Source organism: Pelecanus crispus, chromosome 1, assembly GCF_030463565.1.
Source record: "Pelecanus crispus isolate bPelCri1 chromosome 1, bPelCri1.pri, whole genome shotgun sequence".
Taxonomy (NCBI): domain Eukaryota; kingdom Metazoa; phylum Chordata; class Aves; order Pelecaniformes; family Pelecanidae; genus Pelecanus; species Pelecanus crispus.
This window is the reverse complement of record NC_134643.1, coordinates 38473597-38492128: the sequence shown is the minus strand read 5'-3', so window position 1 is coordinate 38492128 and position 18532 is coordinate 38473597. Positions and strand designations below refer to the sequence as shown.

The following is an 18532-nucleotide window of genomic DNA, read 5'->3' as shown; positions in this document are numbered from 1 at the left end:
ATTCTCCTAAGAAAAAAATTATCAGGTCACACACCAACATGGAAATTGTAAAAACAGTAATAAAATTGTTGTCATCCTTACAGACTACCATCCTGCTAAGTCAACCGCCTCTCTGAAAACTGTTAAGGATGGAGGGCCAAACGTAGCTCTTGACCAAGCTAGTGCAATTCTGTTGACTTCAAAAGGAATGCATCTGCCCTGTGAGATTTCGCTTGTATAAAATCTTCCTTGGCAGGTTAATGGAAATTAAGCTTTCAATCTATTCTAGACTTTCAAAAGGGACAATTTATCCTTTATCACTGGGCAAAAATGAATTTTCCAAAGTATTAATGAATTTCTGTCTCATCCATGCTTTGAAGTTTCGATACCATTCTATAAGCTTTTTTCTCCTTTGAATCTTTTCTTGTAAGCTCATTTTTTTTTCTTTCTCCAGAACAGCAGGGAGCTCTTTCCAGTTTTTAATAAAGATAAATGGAGCCCCCATGGTTTTTAATAATTGCAATGGAGCGCTGTGGTACATTGATGAATTTCCGCAATCACCCGGTGTCATTACATCTTCTATAACAGGCAGAGATCCATATGAACAAGCTTCATAAATTCTATAGCATTCTGTATTTATTCCCACTGGGCACAATGTCAAATCACTCTGCAGCAAGGCATCTTGATAGTTTTTGAAACTTTCATTTGTTTCTTGAGGCTGCCACCTAGGAAAGTAAATGGGTTGAAAATTAACATTTTTCCCACAGGCACTGCAATGAAAAAATAGATAAGCTTTAATTTCAATTATTTATAAAACTGAAAATGCTGTCAATGTAAAAATTTTCTATTACACATACAATCAATAGGCTTTTAACTTTAAGTCAACTATTCTTAAAGAGTCTTCTAAAAATTTATTGAAAAAGTCACTGTTAAAAATAGATTGTAACACTTTTTAGATATGGTCCTTTTAGGAAATTATTAATACTTAGAAGTCTAAGAGGCAAACTGAAACGCAATTTTAAATCTTCTGCATGACTTGGATGACACATATGTCAATTTACTTCACAGCAGAGTTCAGAAATAGACGTACAGGGAGATGGTCGATGGACTTTTAAATGAATTGTTTTGGCCTCAAATACTTCAAATCAGTAGAGGTTTACTCTTCAAAAGTTAGGATGTAAAGCAATCCGTTAACTTGAATACCTCTGCCTGAAGTGCCTCAGAACATCTGTGAGATATGTTTATGTCACAGATAGAGTCCATCTCCTGAGATTATTCATCAGGATAGCTGAGGTCTTCCTAAGCACTGCTGTACCTGCTATCAAACATTTCACAGGTGTTGCTTGGCAAAATTAAGAAATACAATCAGAATTTCTATTCCTGTTAGTCAAAAGATCTGTTCTACCTACTTGAAATAAAAAAGAGGCATGCTGTACAGATTAAATCCACTCTCTTACATGGAATACAACAAAATACAGCTGTCTTTTTCTTCTAGTAAGACATTAATACACACAAGACGCAAGACACACATTTCTTCTCCCACCATAATCAAATGTATACAAGAAAAAAAGATAGTCATTTTATGAAGTATATATAGGAGATTTTTTCTATGTATTTAAAAATATGTTTTATGTAAAATATAGCACCAGAAAGGCCCTTACATTATGAAGACCTATATAAAGAGTCTCGGAATTTTCACAAAGTAAATCAAAGTCTTACTGTTCTCTGGCTGCAATCCAGCAAAGTTTATCAAGCCCGTCCTGCTTCAAAATTTCCATTAGGGTTTCCCTAGAAGAGTTCTTATAAACTGTTCCTAAGAAATTACATAGATACGTTCTTGGATCATGTAGCATTGACCAGCTGGGTTCTACAACTGGAAAATTTCTGTAGCTGTAAAAACAATGTATACATTAGATAATGACATGTTTTATGTCAAAGAAAAAAACATTTTGCACCATTTCATCTTTACTGCAGCAGATTCTAAGACTCAAACCACCTATTTGTTGCCAATCCACATCTATAACCACAGACAAACCCACAAGCAAACCAGTGCAAGTCCTGTCCTAAAAGTTGGTCTTTATTCCCTTTGCCCCCACCACTCTCTTCAGAGACATTCCAGAATACTTATGTCCTCTTTTGACATCAGAGATATTATGTGTGCATGTTACAAAATGTCCTTGAGAAACATGCTTTTTCAAAAGCAGCTGTTCTCAACGCAACCACTAGTTTTGACTGAAATGGCCAGGTAACTATGGAGTTTAAGTCTCAGCTACCTTAATCTCTGGGCACGCTTATCAACTGAAAATACCACTGGTAACCTCTCAAAGGAAAATGTCACTTTGATCTATATGGACTTCATTGATCCAATCTTTTGGCTACTAAATAGCTTGTTGTACAAGTTATTTAACTTGTCTTTTTGGACTCAGCAAAACCAATGCAAAGTCCTGGGATCCAATGTAAACTGTATGCCATCCTTTTAGACATGTTTTCACCGTGTCAGGCATTTTTCTTTTTTTGACTGATTCCTCAAATCTTACATCACTTATTTTGGTCAGCATGACAGCTAGTGAAACACTGCTTCAGTTAAAGGGCTGGCACTAACTTTTTTCATTACCTGAAGTTAATATTTTTTCTGGAACTGATGAACATTAAAAAAGTTTCTGCTCTTTTGCATTATCAAATTAAGACCGATATTCCTTCTAATGTTACTATTTTTGATGGATCACTGTTCTACTTGCCTGTTGTTTCTTTTTTTGTAAGAAAAACTATACCCTCATCCCAATTCTTTACTGGTTTCAAAGGTAGTCTCTATTTCACAATGATTTCTTCATTGGTATTAATGGTTCTCTGAACTTTCTTCACCTTCCCAAATTTTGATGGAACAGTCCCTTCCTAGTTCTTCTACATGATTAATACTAATTTACTTTCAGAAAACAATTTTTTCTTCATGCCCAATATTTTTGCAGGATTCTACATCTTTACTTTCCCTCTTCACTGGGAATATCCGGCACATTTGCACACCTTTAACCACAATTTTTACAACTGTTGGTGTGCAAAGGCTGCAAAACCCCATTCTGATACCTGACCTATCTTCCTCCACCCAGCTTTGCGCCCTGGTTTACTGTTCTAACTGTTGTCACTTTCTGTTATCCATCAGCTTAATCTTGGCATCTCAAAACTCAACTTCTTTTTGTATAGGAACTTCCAATGCCATCAATCTCTGACACCATCAAGAATCCATGTTTAGTGTATTTCGATGACACTGTGAGCAAGTTCCAGCTATGTATAAAAACTCCATACAGTTTGCCAACTGGCTCAATACAGGATATTGAATTAAAATTCAACACAAGATATGAAAATAATCCTGTATTCTTTTCATCTTATATTACAAGGATAAGTAGCTAAAACATCATTAACTCTGTTAATAAGGAGTAATCTGGAAAAAAATACATCTAACTGAACCAAACCTTTATCTACTCCACATAAATAGTTTGAGCAGTAAGTATAACAAGAATGTTTGTGTGGTAAGCAGTTAAGCCAGACTACATTACTGTGATACTGTAGTATATACATTCCAAATGTGAGGCATACAATTTCCTCAAGAGCCACAACAGGGCTTAAAAAAAAGTACCACCAGTACCATCCCTTTCCTTTCTTAAAGAAGCAGTAGCTGGAACCTAGTTACATAAATATCTTCTAAATTCCCGTGTCACTGGTCCATATTATAGCAGCAGTAAATCTGGAGAGCAAATCTACCGAAGAAAAAATAACAAACAGAAAACCTCACCAGACACAGGTTTGTTTTTTTAAAGCTCCCTAAATCCTAGCATTCTTTTCCTCTGTTATCATTTTTATTGCTAAATGCAATTGCCAAAGATTCCAACACTTGATTTAGAAAATCATTAATAGGATCATGCTCTACAAATTACTTACTATAATTGTTTTGGGTATCAGCAGTAACATTCAGACGTATTTTCCATACCTCATGCATAATAATTAAGCTTAAATTGTAATTTGTGTCTATAGCACTTACGTAGCTACTCCTAAAGGCCACTGGAAAATATCTTCTTCATTTACCAATGCATAGTCATATGTAACAAAGAGAAGATTTACAAATCCTCCATGTGTTTTCAGGTATGGTTGAATCCATTCATTGTTGCACTGCTCATTCCCAAGCAGCACAACTGCTACATGCTTTATTTTGTGAGTCTGAATTAATGTTTGTGCGTAATGCAACCACTGAGTGGCGTAAGTGATCTTTGCTTTTTCTCTTCCATTCAGAACTAGCACGACATTTTCAGCTTCAACTGAGAAGTAGCCAGGAACTACAGACGGACCAGTGATGAAGCTGTGAAACCAAAACACAAACAGTAAACACCCTTAAGACAAGTTATTGACCTTAATCCTCTGAACATCCTCAGTACACAGTCTATATTCCAGGGATGGTTTTTTTCCTTCAACAGAGTAAATGCAATATACTGCAAAGTAACTGTGCAACTGTAACCATTTCTGTTGTTAATATCTACAGCTCTAACACAGGAATAAAGCTGCCTTCATCTTTATTCAGGAAAAAGGAGGAGATCATATTCAAACATCAAAATGTGGGTAAATCAATCAACTTAAAAAGAAGGATGTGCTTTGATGTTCACTAAAGGTCAAACTTTTTATTCATTCCAGTACTAACCAATGAATACAGTATTAGAACAAGAGAGAGGCCCTCCCAACGATCTGTACGAATATAGTAAACCAGGTATCATTATGAGGGACAATTGACTGGTCTGGCATACTACTTTTCTCTCTAATTTTGGTTAAGGTTAGACCAAAAGAAGACTGCGTCATCTGATACTAACTAGAATCTGTAACACAAGAGGTATGTATCTAAATGTAAACTTAAGTTCCTTGTGTGACCCAGGATAAACTTGAGGCTTTGATACAAGCTAGTTAGCAGAAACATTTCAGGTAGAAAACTACATTTCTAGATCTTGCACAATGTATTTATTTAACAGAGGAATTTCAATCATGTAGCAAAGTCATTACATCACTGATCATTTACAAGTATCTGACAACAGCCGTTTATGAACTGCAATGAAGCTATCCAGCATTTGCCAGCTCCTGCTCTTCAGTTGACTGCTGTGTTAACAGACTATTGACTGAACTCAAAGGATTAGTGATTACACAGCTTGGGAAAGAGTGGAGGGGAAAAAAACCTAGCAATTTTTCTTTTTTTTTTTTTTTCAGGAGTCAATGAAATGTGAGTTTTCTAGGTCTTCTGCATTACTGCAGTTTTTCAGCTACCAGGTAAACTTAATTTAGAATGAGCATGAGTTTTAACTCATGAAGTGCTGAGGTTGACAGCTAGTTTCAGTTCAAGTGTGCCTCATGAGGAAAAGAAAATCCACAGCAAAAGCTGTAAAAACTACTCCACTGAGGATATCTGAAGCAGACTGACCTTAGGCAAGCATGTTCTAAATGTGAGTTAAGCTGATATGCTGCTGGCTCAGCGGGAGTGACATATTTTGGATACAAGCTTCATGAGACTCATGATTTGGAATCAAGACTTCTAATAGACTGAATGTAAGTCAGGTCAAGACTTAAATCCAAAGTTTAACAGACAATGAGAAAAGATCACTGGGATTCGTAACAGACAACACCTTGAGCATCCGAATGCCTGAAATAGCGAACAGGGTATGTAGTTGATCCAATGATCACCTTGTAAAAAGAGACCTGGGGAAAAAGGGTTTTCTTTATGGACAGAGTGCTGTGAGGCTATCAACCCTACAGGAGTAACAGGATGCACAGGTGGGGAAGCAATGACCTGTGTGTAGGAAAAGAAGAAGTTTAACAGCATAAAACTACAGTGGGGAAAAAAAGAAACGCTATGGAAATCCCGTATTTGAAAAACAAAAACACGATGCTATGGTTGTAGTATTAACTCCCAGTTCGAATACCATAGGGATTGGGAAATGCAAGGGAGATCATAGAAGCTGCCAAATTAAGACAGCAGTACTAAGATTTTCACTACTTACATGTAGGCTAGATCAATGCCATCAATGGATGATACGTGGAGATTACATTTTTGGACTCAATAAATGACTTGCTTCCTATAAAGTCCTTGTTTTTCCCTACTAGTCTTAGAACCCATACAAAAAGATGCTATTCCAGACTGGGTCTTCCAGACCTAATTCCAAAGGTGTTAGTCCGACAGCTACTCTGTAATAGCAATGTGATTAAGTTTAACACCGCAGCAGGAGAGAACATACCAAATACATCCAGCATATAGATACTTGATATGCAGTAAAGGAATTACTTAAAAATGAGACATAAAGAAAAGAACTCTGAAAGGGGTAGCCCAAATAACAAGAAGCTTGCAAGCAGCTTGTAGGCTGCTCAAAAACACTGTACAAGCCCAGGCACGCTGTGTGCCTCAATCCAAAAATGAAACAACACAACCCCCTCCAAACCCCATATGGATTAATAGAAAAGTTAGGGAGGCTGTCAAAGGGCAAAGGTCAGCAATGAAAACAATGAAAAGCTTGCCCAAACAAGGAGGACAGCAAAGCACATAAAATACTGCTGACGAAATGCAAGCAGAAAATTAAGGCCAAAAAGTAATTTGAAAAGCACCTTGTAAAAGGATGGTCTGGCTGATAGGTAAAGGTTCTTTAAATACATGCAAACCAAAATATATAAAAAAATATAGCAAAAAGACAACTACAGAACTGGAGAGACTACTTGATGATAACAGTTTAAAAAGGGTTTTAAAAAGGGATGACAAAGCCATAGCAGAGAAGATTCCCACACCTAACTCATTCTCTTAGCAAGAAATACAAAGTAAAACACTACAAGTGTTATATCAAATGGAGAATTTGGACCTGGATGGCATTCACTTGAGAGTTCTCAAAGAATGCAAATACAAAAATTGCAGAACTGCTTGCAAAGGTATGCAGCTGTCATTATGAAGTGACACTGTGCCTGATGAGAAGGGGCCTGTTGGTATCACTCCCATCTACAAAAACAACTTGAGAGGACTCTGGAGCAGAGATATATGACCTCCCTCTCTGGAAAAGTCTGTAATAAACAGTAAGATCACCGGATCTTATCAAAAGGTATGATCACTGATCAGATATGTGGATAAACACTGCTGGAAACAAGTAATCCTGTCTCACTAATCTGATGGAGATCTATGAGTGTGTCAGTAAGAATACAGATAAAGGGGATCCAGTAGACATAGTGTATTTGGATTTTCAAAAAGCTTCACCAAAGGCTATGAAGGAAACTAAATTGCTACAAGCTATCCTTGGCAGAATCCTTTGGCAGGTAAAAGAAATATTTGCTAGTAACCTTGTTGACCAAAATGCTTCAATTCTGGCATGAATCAAGATGGTTGCAATTTGCATAAGGAAGACAGGAGAATGAGACCGAAGAACTGCTGAACAACTGGGGCAAACAGGGACTGGGGGAAGGCAGCACTGAATGTTAGAGAGTGTGTGACTCTCAGTGGAACAGAAATTTAGAATGCTTTTTAAGAGGTAAGTTTGTCAGTCCCCTACTCTACAACATCCTCCCAGATGACAGAAGCATGTGAATTGCTTCAGGCCAAGGAAAGTGCTAAACCCTGCTCTCCTACTTCTTGTATGAATGTGCCAATCTGTCACTAAAATCCACAGCTATGCAGTTTCTTCTCCACCCATGTTTTTAAATAAATGTCCCTGCATTTCACGTAGATGTTCATACTTTTAGTATTCTTTAGGCAACTTCTTTGGTAAACATTTGAAGCCACCAAAATCTATATTAAATATGTGCATTCTCCATCATAAATATACAAAATGGGCTTATTCATGCAACTGTGTTCAAGTGATATTTTGGCATTTTTGTGTCTTTAGATTTGATATTCTTTAAAAACATTCATGAGAGCTCTATGTTTTAACAATCATTAGACTTACCACAAAAAACTGCACAGCAGCACATATTCTCCAAATATGTCACCTCAGCTAGTTCCCTCTAGCCTCATCTAGTAATCAAATGGAGATAATTTACCTCAGCCAGGCAATAAAGTCAACAATTCTAGAAAATCTTATAACCAGCAAACAGCCAAAATCATGTACTAATTCTTCCTCACAAAAAAAAAAAACAAAATAACATTTCCAATTTTACTAAAGAGTAGAACTTCAGCTATTTAATTTGAGAATCCTAATCATTAAAATAGCAATTATATTTGCATATTTTCTACACTTTGCACAAGTTCCTACTAGTCTGCCAAATTTTAACCTCTGTTACGTTGGTATCAAACTTAAACTTTACATTTTTATAGGCTCTAGCATCCGAGTTGGTTAAAACAAAGACTCTATTAACCCTGGTTCCTCTAAACATAATAACAAGATATTTAAATGCTAGTATAGAAGTCTTTCTTTGAGAGATGCATACTCTAAGGAACCACGTGAGGTTATTGTTCATCTGAAACAGGCACACCAGAGAGAAAATAACCATAAGTCAAGTGACAGACTCATTAAGTACAGCAAATTATTTTCATATTATAAACATGAAAAGCAAGGGCTTGAAAAAAATCCTCATGTCCACACCAAGACGACAATATATCTGGTAGAGTGTCACTGAATTCTATAGCTTTTGCAATGTTAATTCCAGAAACACAAAAGTCTCTTCCCACCAAGATAACACTACAGGCACTGCTCCCTATTCAAAGAAAATATTGCATCCCTTCTCCAAATCCGTGAATGGAAAGTTCTATTGCTCTGTCAAGGAGACTACCAAGATGCAGTAGCATCATTCATAGTCGATTCCCTAATCTTGTAGGATCAAGTTCTACTCGCAGACAAGGAATACAGCTATTTTTTTTTTAAAGAGTATGTTATTTCATCTATTTCCTTAGATGTAAGACAGACTCTTTAATAATTGCTATGTTTAAATCAAGCCTATGTCTTTCTAGAAAACATTTTTTAATCACTTATGAATGTGATGTAGGCACTATTGAAAAGAATCTGTGGTCTGTACCATGTACACAGTCAGATACATTGATAAGCAATTCAAAGTGATGAAAAACTTCTGCGATCACTTTAAAAAACCCTTTCAGTTCACAGTCTACTTCAATCATTATCTCCAAATTTCAACTAGAACCCCTTGTCTTACTGTGCAAGAAAAAAACACGTTTCTGAAGCAACACATTTTTCACAAGCTAAATTCACTTAAGTGTGTCATTTATGCTTTTAAAGAAAACTTTTTTAACAGATGGGTCCTGGTGCAAGTGACTAAATGTTGTAGGAGAGTTGCTACTGCCGACTGGCAAACTGGCCAAATAGATGAAAAATCCTTCAGCTTTCACTGTATCTTTACAGAAAGCCTTAAAAATGATACTAAATAGGACCTTAGAGACAAGTTCTATGTCATTCACTAAATAATATAAAACGTTTGACAACAGTTTTAAAACACACATGATCACAGATCAAAATTGATTTTTAAAGCAAACAATGCTTCAAGTGTCATCTTCCTTTACATAAAAAATTTTGCTTTGCAAATCAAGTAGTTAACCAGATGTTAGGTCTCACAGATTGTTTTCGTTATAAACAGAAACGAATTATGGTTTTGATACATTCCTGTTTATGAATGAACGAGTGAAGTCCCTTTTCCCTGAACACCACAGAAACCGAATAGCAGGAGACATCTTGCCTCACAACCCCAAGCTTCTTTCAGTCAACTGTCAGCCCTAAACCCCAGTTCTTAGACTTGTCTCAGGGTTGTATTTCCCCCCTCCTGAGGTCTCTTGGCTGCTTTCCCTCTCAGCATTTGTAAGTCTTTCCACGTTTCTTTCAAATACACAAATCTTCATAAAACAGCAGATGAAACTGCTCCCTAGTTTTGTATTTTTTAATAGCGACATGTTTGGGCTAGAATTTGCTGGGTTTTATGAAGTGTGTGTTTCCATGAATAAACGTAACCATTCCTTGTGATAATTTTGAATGAGAAGTTGTGAGCATATTCCTCAGTTATGAAAACACAACAAAATTAAAGTATTTGCAACTGAGATTAAAATAACTGCAACTCTGAGATAGACAAAGTAACACACCTGTGCATCTTATGATGTTCTTTAACTTTCCAATGCATCATTTGTTAAAGTTAACACAATTGAAGTCAACATCATGCAGCTAGTACCTGAAATATGTTTTTCCTGCTTTTTGGCTTCCTTCTCTCCACTGTGCAGTCACATCAGCTGGCTGAAGGTGCCCTCCAAAAATATGTTGCCAAAGGTAAAGACCTACATAAATGAAGATATGGAGAATTTGAATGCACGGATCTTGCCTACTCTACACTCCCAGCAAATAAAGAAGAAGTATTTCTGGGAAATGAAAAGGCATAACAACATAAGAACTTGGGGGAAAAAAAGTCAGAGCTTCCTATACAATATGGACACTGTTTCCCAAATTCTGTGTGACTTGGAATTAGTTAAGATGAATTTTTCACACATCAGGGCATTTAAAAAGATTCTTTGGCTGTCAAAATATCAGTAGATTGAGATATACCACACTACCACGTATATTAGCATCTCTTTCCGGTACACATACCACTTAAAAATGAGCAAGTATTAATCAGCATTTTAATGACAGACATAGCTCTCTTAAGCTTTTGTGAAAGACATCAAATTTTTTGATAGAATGCATCACCATGTAATACACCAATGTGTTCTACAATGCTACATAAAAGCTCAAATAAAGCTGGAAATTTTACATCTTCAAAAAAGTTAAAATAAGAACAATGATGTATCTTCAGGAGTAGTTTAAGAGCTTGAGAGGACCTTGGCCTCCAGTTTACGTAGAGACTTCGTGTCTTCTACAACAGTAGAATTTTCAAGTTCATTGCTGGCAGTAGTACTGCAGTACAGAAAATGCCTTACTTCTCACTGTGTGATGCTTTATTTCACAAAGTGTAAATGTGACAAAAATAAATATTCTGTTACAGCCAAGTAAGAGGCCTGTCCTTGTGTTGTATTGTAAGCTAGACTGGATTCAGAACGTACCTGTGTTTCTCTGCCATTTGAACCGTTTTCTTTGACAGACGTGAAAAACTGCCTTGAAAAGAACTGACACAAAGAAACTAGAGTCTAACTACTCTTATATTGGTATTAACATAATTTTGAGTAACAGCTACTACTTCCTTAATGCTCTTCATGTACAAATATCCATATTATTTAATCGCATACATAAATTTCATTTGTTAAAAAAAAGCAGAGAAAAGTGCTATGTCAGAAGGGTTAAGTGATTAATAGACATTGATTACATCTGCTTACCAATTGCTGCTTTGCCCCAAATCTGTACTCTAAGACTGGTTTGTTCTGGGTGCAATCCTGCATTTTTTATCATCTTAAGATTAGCTTTGTATCTCTGCTGAGAAGCAGCCAGTTCATTTCTCTCGTCCCCTTCCCACGGATTCCACTCTTCATTTCCCAAGGCAACATGATCTAAGAAACCCCAAAGCGCAATTTACATAAAAAGAACAGATTTCCAAGTTTAGAAAACTGACGCATTTTCTTGCATTCCGAATTTCAAGCAGCACCTGACAAACCCTCCCGCCGCCCCGGGCCGGGCACACCGCCTCCCCCGCCGGGCCCGCGGCCCGGGGCCTCACGACGCACCGGGGAAATGGCCGCCGCCAGCCCAGGCCCGCCGGCGGCGGCCGGGGTGGCCGCGGCCCCGGTCTCCCCGAGGAGCTGCCTCCGGCCCCCGCCCGCCCCGAGCAGAGGCGCTGGGAGACGAAGCGCTGCCCTCGGCCTGGCCCTGGCTCTCCGGGCCGGGGACAGCAACGGCGGGAGGCGCCGCCGCTCCCCCAGGCCGGGAGCGCCGAGGCCTCTCCGGCGCAGGCAGGAGCTGACAAAACCGCCTCGGCCCCGCAACGCGCCCGCCGCCGCCCCCCGTCCCCGCGGGCTGCAACGCCGGCCGCGGCCAGGCCGGCGCGGCCCCGCCGCCGCTCTCACCTCGCGGGCCGCGGCGGTCCCGGTGCGGCGGGCGGGGGGCGGCCGGGCGGCGGGGCCGGAGGAAGACGGTGTAGGCCGCGTAGAGGGAGAAGAGGCCGTAAGCGACGACCAAGGCGGAGCACAGCCGCTTGCGAGCGCCCCGCATCCCGCCCGGCGCGGGCGGAGGCCCCGGCGGGGGGCGCCGTGGGGCGGCGGCAGCGCCGGCAGCCGCGCCCGCTGGGGCGGGAGCGGCCTCCGCCCGCGGCCCTGCGCCTCGGCCCCCGGCGAAGGGGCTCAGGGCCTCCCCTGCCATGGGCTGCGGCTGCCCCTGCCCCGCAGCCCCCCCAGCACGGCCCTCGCAGCCTCAGCTGCGCGGCGAGCGCATGAGGACGCTCGTCCCGTGGAGGCTGGGCGCCCGGAGCCGAGAACTCCCGGCCTCATCCTTCCTTCCACACCCGTGCTTGTGCGGGCTGCCCGGGCGGTGCCGGTGCCTTCCTGCCTGCGGCTGCCGGCCCAGCGCCTCGGAGCGCGGGCTCTGCGGTGTGCTCTCCTCCTCCCGAGGGCTTCCAGAGGCTTTCGAAACTACAGAATCGATAGGCGCTGAAGATTGGTTCAGGAGCGTCAAACAACTTCAGGCTGTCAAAGTACCTAAATACATGTCACCTTTAGCATTCCACGCGCGCAGTCGGAGCGTGGGCTGCAGCTCCTGCCTTCCGTGCCCAGCGGTTCGGTGCGGTGGGAGGAAGGGTGGTCCTGAGCAGCAGCCGCCTTCTGCGGGGAGCTGCGTGACGGTGGTGTGTAACCAGGTTGTAAATGGATAGGTGAATGGCACTGTCAAGTCATCGGGATGTTATATGATAGCAAAAGCTGTGGAGCAGCCAAACTGACTCATGTTACATAGTAAGAGAAAGTCAGGGAGGATTTTTAGGTTATCCATGGGTCCTTTCTAAGGCTAGATGTTACAACTTCTGTAAAGCCTCTACCAGCTTGTTTTCAAACATCATGATCCTAACAATAGCCAAAAGCACAGTGACCTTCACCTACCCTAAGCAGAGAGAGAGTCTAGTACGGTATAGATTGTAACACAGTGCACAACCCTGCAGCCTGCTCTGGATCTGAGAGGGTTTTTTTCTTGATAATTTTTTGCTTTTTGCCCTTATGAACACTAAGCTTTGCTCTAACCCTGACTCAAAATTTATTTGATGGACCTCTGCTTGCTCTAAACCAAAATGTAACTAGTTACCTTAGCAGGCTTTCTGAAATAGGCTTACAATCACCCCACTGCCAAATCCTAAATCTGATTTAATGACCTATACACTCACTGAACTAGAAATCTAACCTGATGACCCATAGTGGCAGCAATGAATCCTTTATTCAGACATCCCTTTCTGATTGTCTGCATTAGCCCGACTCATCACTTTCTTCCAGCCCTGCTCTTAATCCTAAATGTAACCCTGATTTCATAGAATCACAGAATGGTCTGGGTTGGAAGAGTTGGAAGGGACCTTTAAAGATCATCTAGTCCACCCCTCTGGCCATGGGCGGGGACATCTTTCACTAGATCAGGTTGCTCAAAGCCCCATCCAGCCTGGCCTCGAACACTGCCAGGGATGGGGCATCCACAACTTCTGATGTACTAAGGGGGGGCAGCGAGGGGATGGGCTTAACAGAATGCCTACATGAGTTAGGATCTTAGAGTAGGAGCTTTGTCTAGGGACTATGGAGGTAAGGCTTATAGGAACACAGAACTGGAAGGAACCACATTAACCATAGAGATCCCTGAAATCATGGGAAACCATTCAGCAGACACCAAATTTAGGAAACGCCTGTACTTCATACACAGTGTCTGTGGGGGTCTGCAAAGGCCTAGCAAGTACTACTTCCTAGTACTCTATAACAAACTTCAGATATGTTGTAGAAGACCAAAAGCCAAGGGATATGTCACAAGAAGTGAGATCAAGAGCATCAGTGATGTCACAGACCTCCGTGCAAACAAGATAATTATATCTCCTAGATGACGTTAAGAAGCAGACGTGTCCTACAGTGTGGAAGAGGGTGAAAAACCCAACAGGAGCAGCTAATGAGACTTGGAAAAATCCCGAACCCAGATTTGGTAAATTAGGAGGCTTAGATTCTTTCTTAGCTCTGAGACAGCTTGCTGTATGATCTCGTGGCAAATTATCTTGTCTCACGGTGGTCCAGCTGATTCTTTGTAAAATGTTCATAACACTGAACTTCTGGGAGTGTTAGGAATCCTAGTTGATATAAAATAGTTGAAGTTTTCTTTGAATGATAGGTACCAAATAAAGACAGGAAGAGTTGTAACAAAAAAGGAGAATCTATTTAATAACAAGGACTTCGAGCAGTAAACAGTTAAACATTACAAGTTCTTTATGTTACAAGGCACTTTAAATTAGGAGATACAGAGGAAAGATGTGTCATCAGGTTCAACAGCTGTGTTTAGAGATAAGAAAAGAACACAAAAGAGCACAGAAGTGTCAAGTACATTCAATAAATGCCTATTCTATTCAAGAGTTCATTACAACAAATGAAAATTAACCTGGAGTTTCAAAATTAAGATTATGAGTGTGGCTGGAAGCCTAAGTCAAAATACATTCTGTGTAGCATCAGGTAATTTGAGTAAGCAGCTGTAAAAGTAAGCTTTTTTGTCTATGAAAAGTAATTTTTTTCTGTACATATTATGGTATAAACAAGAATTCCTGCTATTTGTTCTTACTACTCATGACTGCCTTTACAGCCTTCCAACAAAACCTGTTGTTAAATTCTGCAGCATTACTTGTCTTATCTTAGTCTCAGCTCATAGACTGTTGGGTTGGAAATGATTGACAGATGTCACTGGGAAGTTCTAGAAAACTGTATTGACCAAAACATAACATATACAGACCTGAGCAAGGTTTTAGGACACAGCCAGGAGCAAAAGAAAGCATCAGTTATACAGCTGACATGGAATGAAGACAGTTGCTGCCAGAATCTCTGCAGAAAGGTTTTGGGGTATAATTACTGCTCTGTTAGTCCTGTTTTTGTTAATTAAGAAGTTTACAGGGTTTCTTACTGCCACCTACAGAATGTAGTATGCAGCTGCTGTTAACAATTTTTTTTTTTGTACAAAAGCCTGAGTCTCCTGTTGGGCTGTGCCATCCAAAGCTGAACAAAAGGGAGAATTCTGCTGGAGGCAATTAAAGAAACGTAGCCAGAGAGAGGCCTCTCTGCTGGCCACAGATCACAGCACCCATTCTTGGCCTTTGACAGAGGTTCTCCTCTGGATAGGTGTCTTGTTATGAGAGAGATAATGGCCCCTGCTCGATTAATGGAAATACTTCTTCGCTCTAATGGCTCCAGTTTGTACAGCCTGACATCATCCTTCAGGCAGAATCAGGCTCAGGTTAACTTCACTTTTACCTGAAACTAATTACGGTGCCTGAACTGTTACCTCAACGGGGTGGTTGCCTGAGGCAGAGAGGCGATGGTAAGGGACTGCCAATAGTGGTGAAAAATGTAGAGCAGTGACCCTCTTTTTTTGGTACAGCTGGATCAATAACAGGGTGTCCACCTATGGCCTTGTAGCTGCTTAGTTTAAATGAGAACAGCCTCTTCCTGAGAAACTAAGGCACTGCAGGAGCATCCAAATGAAGTGTTTTTTTCAGCCTAATGAAATGACAAAACCAACTGCCATATTTAGTTCTTCTGTATTTCTCACAGGTACAAGACATACCTACCTGAAGACAGTTTTAGATGTTGTCCTCCCATGTGGCATGTGTCACATTTAGAGTATCGCCAGAAGAGTATCTCTTCTCTTCTTCTCTTCTCTTCTCTTCTCTTCTCTTTCTCTTCTCTTCTCTTCTCTTCTCTTCTCTTCTCTTCTCTTCTCTTCTCTTCTCTTCTCTTCTTCTCTTCTCTTCTCTTCTCTTCTCTTCTCTTCTCTTCTCTTCTCTTCTCTTCTCTTCTCTTCTCTTCTCTTCTCTTCTCTTCTCTTCTCTTCTCTTCTCTTCTCTTCTCTTCTCTTCTCTCCTCTTCTCTTCTCTCTTCCTATCCTATTCCTATCCTTTTCTGTCCTGTCCTGTCCTATCCTATCCTATCCTTTTCTGTCCTGTCCTGTCCTATCCTATCCTATCCTATCCTATCCTATCCTATCCTATCCTATCCTATCCTATCCTATCCTATCCTATCCTATCCTATCCTATCCTATCAAAGCATAAAGCCAATCACTGTGGCTCCTCCAGTAACACAAAGAAAGCACTCATAGCTGCTGTTCCCAAGACTGTTTCATGTCTTACACATTTTTTAATGTCTGTGTCAGGACTAGGTTAGACCTTTTCAACAACCCAAATGAGTTTGATGTTAGGCATGCCTCCCTTCAACCATGCTCCCCTCTTCTTCCCATAACTGTTGCATCTCCCGTACTTTGTTAAGTTGGTATATAATGAAGGCAGGCAGTAAAGTCAGTTCCTTGCTCCTTTAAGATTTCTTTGGACGTTCCCACCCAGATAAAAGCTTTATGGTTCATTTGCTATTGCAAAAGGCTAAATACACCCTCTTAAGAACTATTGTTTTCACAATCTTTTATAATCTTAAGTACAAATCTAAGACAGATAAATGTGTTAAATATATTTATAAACCCAACACCATTACATTGGCCTTTTGCATAAATCTTCAAGGTTTTTCAATAGTATAAATGATTGCTTTGTGCATAGCTGGGATTATAATCTGTCCTCCCCCCCATTCTTGCTTTGAGTAGCATAAAGACACATACTTGTATATCACATTCATCTAACATTACAAGGGAAAGAATTTATTCTTACAGGAAGAACTGTAGTAGGTTTTATACTAGCAGAAATTTTGGCCATATTTTAAAATGAAACTATATTAGCATATCACACTGTGGTGTGAGTCACTCTGAGTTTCTGCATTACATGACTTACGTTGGAAAGAAGAGATCATTTAAAGTCTACAGTGTTAATTGTGGTGGTTGCAGTGCCATTTAAAAATCACTTGAAACTGCAAATTCTTTAAAAATTAATTTTCAGAGAGCAAGCAATGTAATCTGTCATGGAGGAATTCTAGAGCTGTAGTTTGTCATTCTCTCTGGCACATGAACAGTTGTGGTTGTGTTTCTGGCACTTGATCAGACTATCTCCTGTGATATCCATGCGTGGGCCTCATTAACATGGCAGTTATACAGGTGAAAAGAGAAGGAACATAGAGCATTGGGCAAAGAGCAGCAGTGTGTGACCTGCCTGAACAATTCAGATGAGCTGCAGTTTATTCACTGCCTGTATCTGGGGACTTACCAGGAGACAGGGCAGGTCTGTGTGAAAGTTGTTCTGGCTCAAAAGCTTAGAGGCAGGGTATCATTGATTTGCAGTAGGCCTCATTCAGTATAGGTTTGGAAATTTCAGTTAGCTGTAAGTGGAGAAATATTTCATGAAACAGATGAATTTGTAAAATTGCATCTGTATCTGGCTTGGAACTCTGTCAAAGTTTCTGGATTTTGGGACCCAATACTTATTTGGCTGGTGACTTCAATACTGAAGAATGTAGACTTTTCTTAAGCTCAAGTTCTTTAAAAACATGGCTCTTTAAAATTATTTAGAGCAATGAATTGCATAAAAGCTAGAGGAAGGCTAGAACGGTGAGCAGTGAAGTTTGGACTCTGATCTTCAGGAGAGCAGCCTTCCGTTTGTGTAGGATATTGCTAGACAGAATCACCTGGGAAGCTCCCATAATGTGGAAAGGTGCCTCATTATGGCAGGTTAATTTTTAAGGAAAACATACTAAGCACTCAGAAATAAACCATCCTCTTATGCAGGAAGACTGTAAAATTCAGCAGAGGGCCTTCTTGCCTAAAGAATAAATTCTTAATGAACTAAAAATCAAAGAAGGAGCATTCAAGAAGTAGTAATGATTCTGTGCCCAGTTAGTGTTTGGTAATGAGCTGGATTACTCAGAGATCCATACCAAGGACTATACTGTTTAATTTCTTAATCAATGCCCTGAATGGTGAGATAGCAAATTTACAGGTGCTACTAATCTGGGCAGGAGGGTGGGTGGCATGCTGAAGTTTCAGTCTGGAGAGAACTTGAGAAAACTGAGAACTGGGCCAACAGAAATCTTGTCAAGTTTAACAAAGAGAAGCACAAAGTTTCACACCTCAGATTGAGTAGCCCCCTGTGTCAGTACAGGGTAGGGGCCAGCAGCCCTTCTAGAAGAACCTTGGTGTTACAGTAGATGCCAAACTGGCTATCACTCAACTGAATGTTTTCCTTACAAATAAGGTGAACCTCATACCGGGCAGCTCTAGAGGGAGTATGACCAGCAGATCTAGGGAAGTCATACATGTTCTTGACATTGATGACGCCATAGCTGTACCTGGTTTTGAGACTCTGAGCTCAGCAAAGATATTGAGAAACTGGAGGGTGCAGTGGACAGCTACCGAAAGGTCAGCACATGAGCCCATAAAAAATGAGGAGTGGTTAGGGAGCTGAAATTGTTTACTTTGGCAAAAAGGAGGGTAAAAGGAGATTTAATAGCAGCCTACAACTACTTGAAGGGCAGTTGCAAAGGTGGTGGAGCCAG

At 40.4% G+C, this 18532-nt stretch overlaps 1 protein-coding gene across 3 annotated transcripts; it reads right to left on the bottom strand.

Annotated features, from left to right (window-relative positions):
• Positions 1 to 286: 286 nt before the first annotated feature.
• Positions 287 to 12104, bottom strand: RXYLT1 (ribitol xylosyltransferase 1). Of its 3 annotated transcripts, none has more exons than XM_075727648.1 (6): positions 11951 to 12104; positions 11276 to 11446; positions 10144 to 10246; positions 4013 to 4327; positions 1699 to 1869; positions 287 to 704 (listed from the first exon to the last, which is right to left on the bottom strand). In XM_075727648.1, exons 1-6 carry the CDS (start codon positions 12102 to 12104, stop codon positions 287 to 289), a joined length of 1332 nt encoding a protein of 443 aa, XP_075583763.1. The 3 variants fall into 3 exon arrangements, with proteins under 3 accessions (XP_075583763.1, XP_075583764.1, XP_075583765.1); XM_075727649.1 differs by having other exon boundaries at positions 11954 to 12104; XM_075727650.1 differs by having other exon boundaries at positions 11960 to 12104.
• Positions 12105 to 18532: the final 6428 nt, after the last annotated feature.

Coding starts and splice junctions, on each gene's coding strand:
- RXYLT1 (XM_075727648.1), bottom strand. CDS start 12,104: ATGCGGGGCGCTCGCAAGCGGCTGTGCTCCGCCTTGGTCGTCGCTTAC. Junction 11,447..11,950: donor CGGCCCGCGAGGTGAGAGCG/GCGGCGGGGCCG, acceptor GGGGTTTCTTAG/ATCATGTTGCCTTGGGAAAT. Junction 10,247..11,275: donor TTGGGGCAAAGCAGCAATTG/GTAAGCAGATGT, acceptor TCATTTATGTAG/GTCTTTACCTTTGGCAACAT.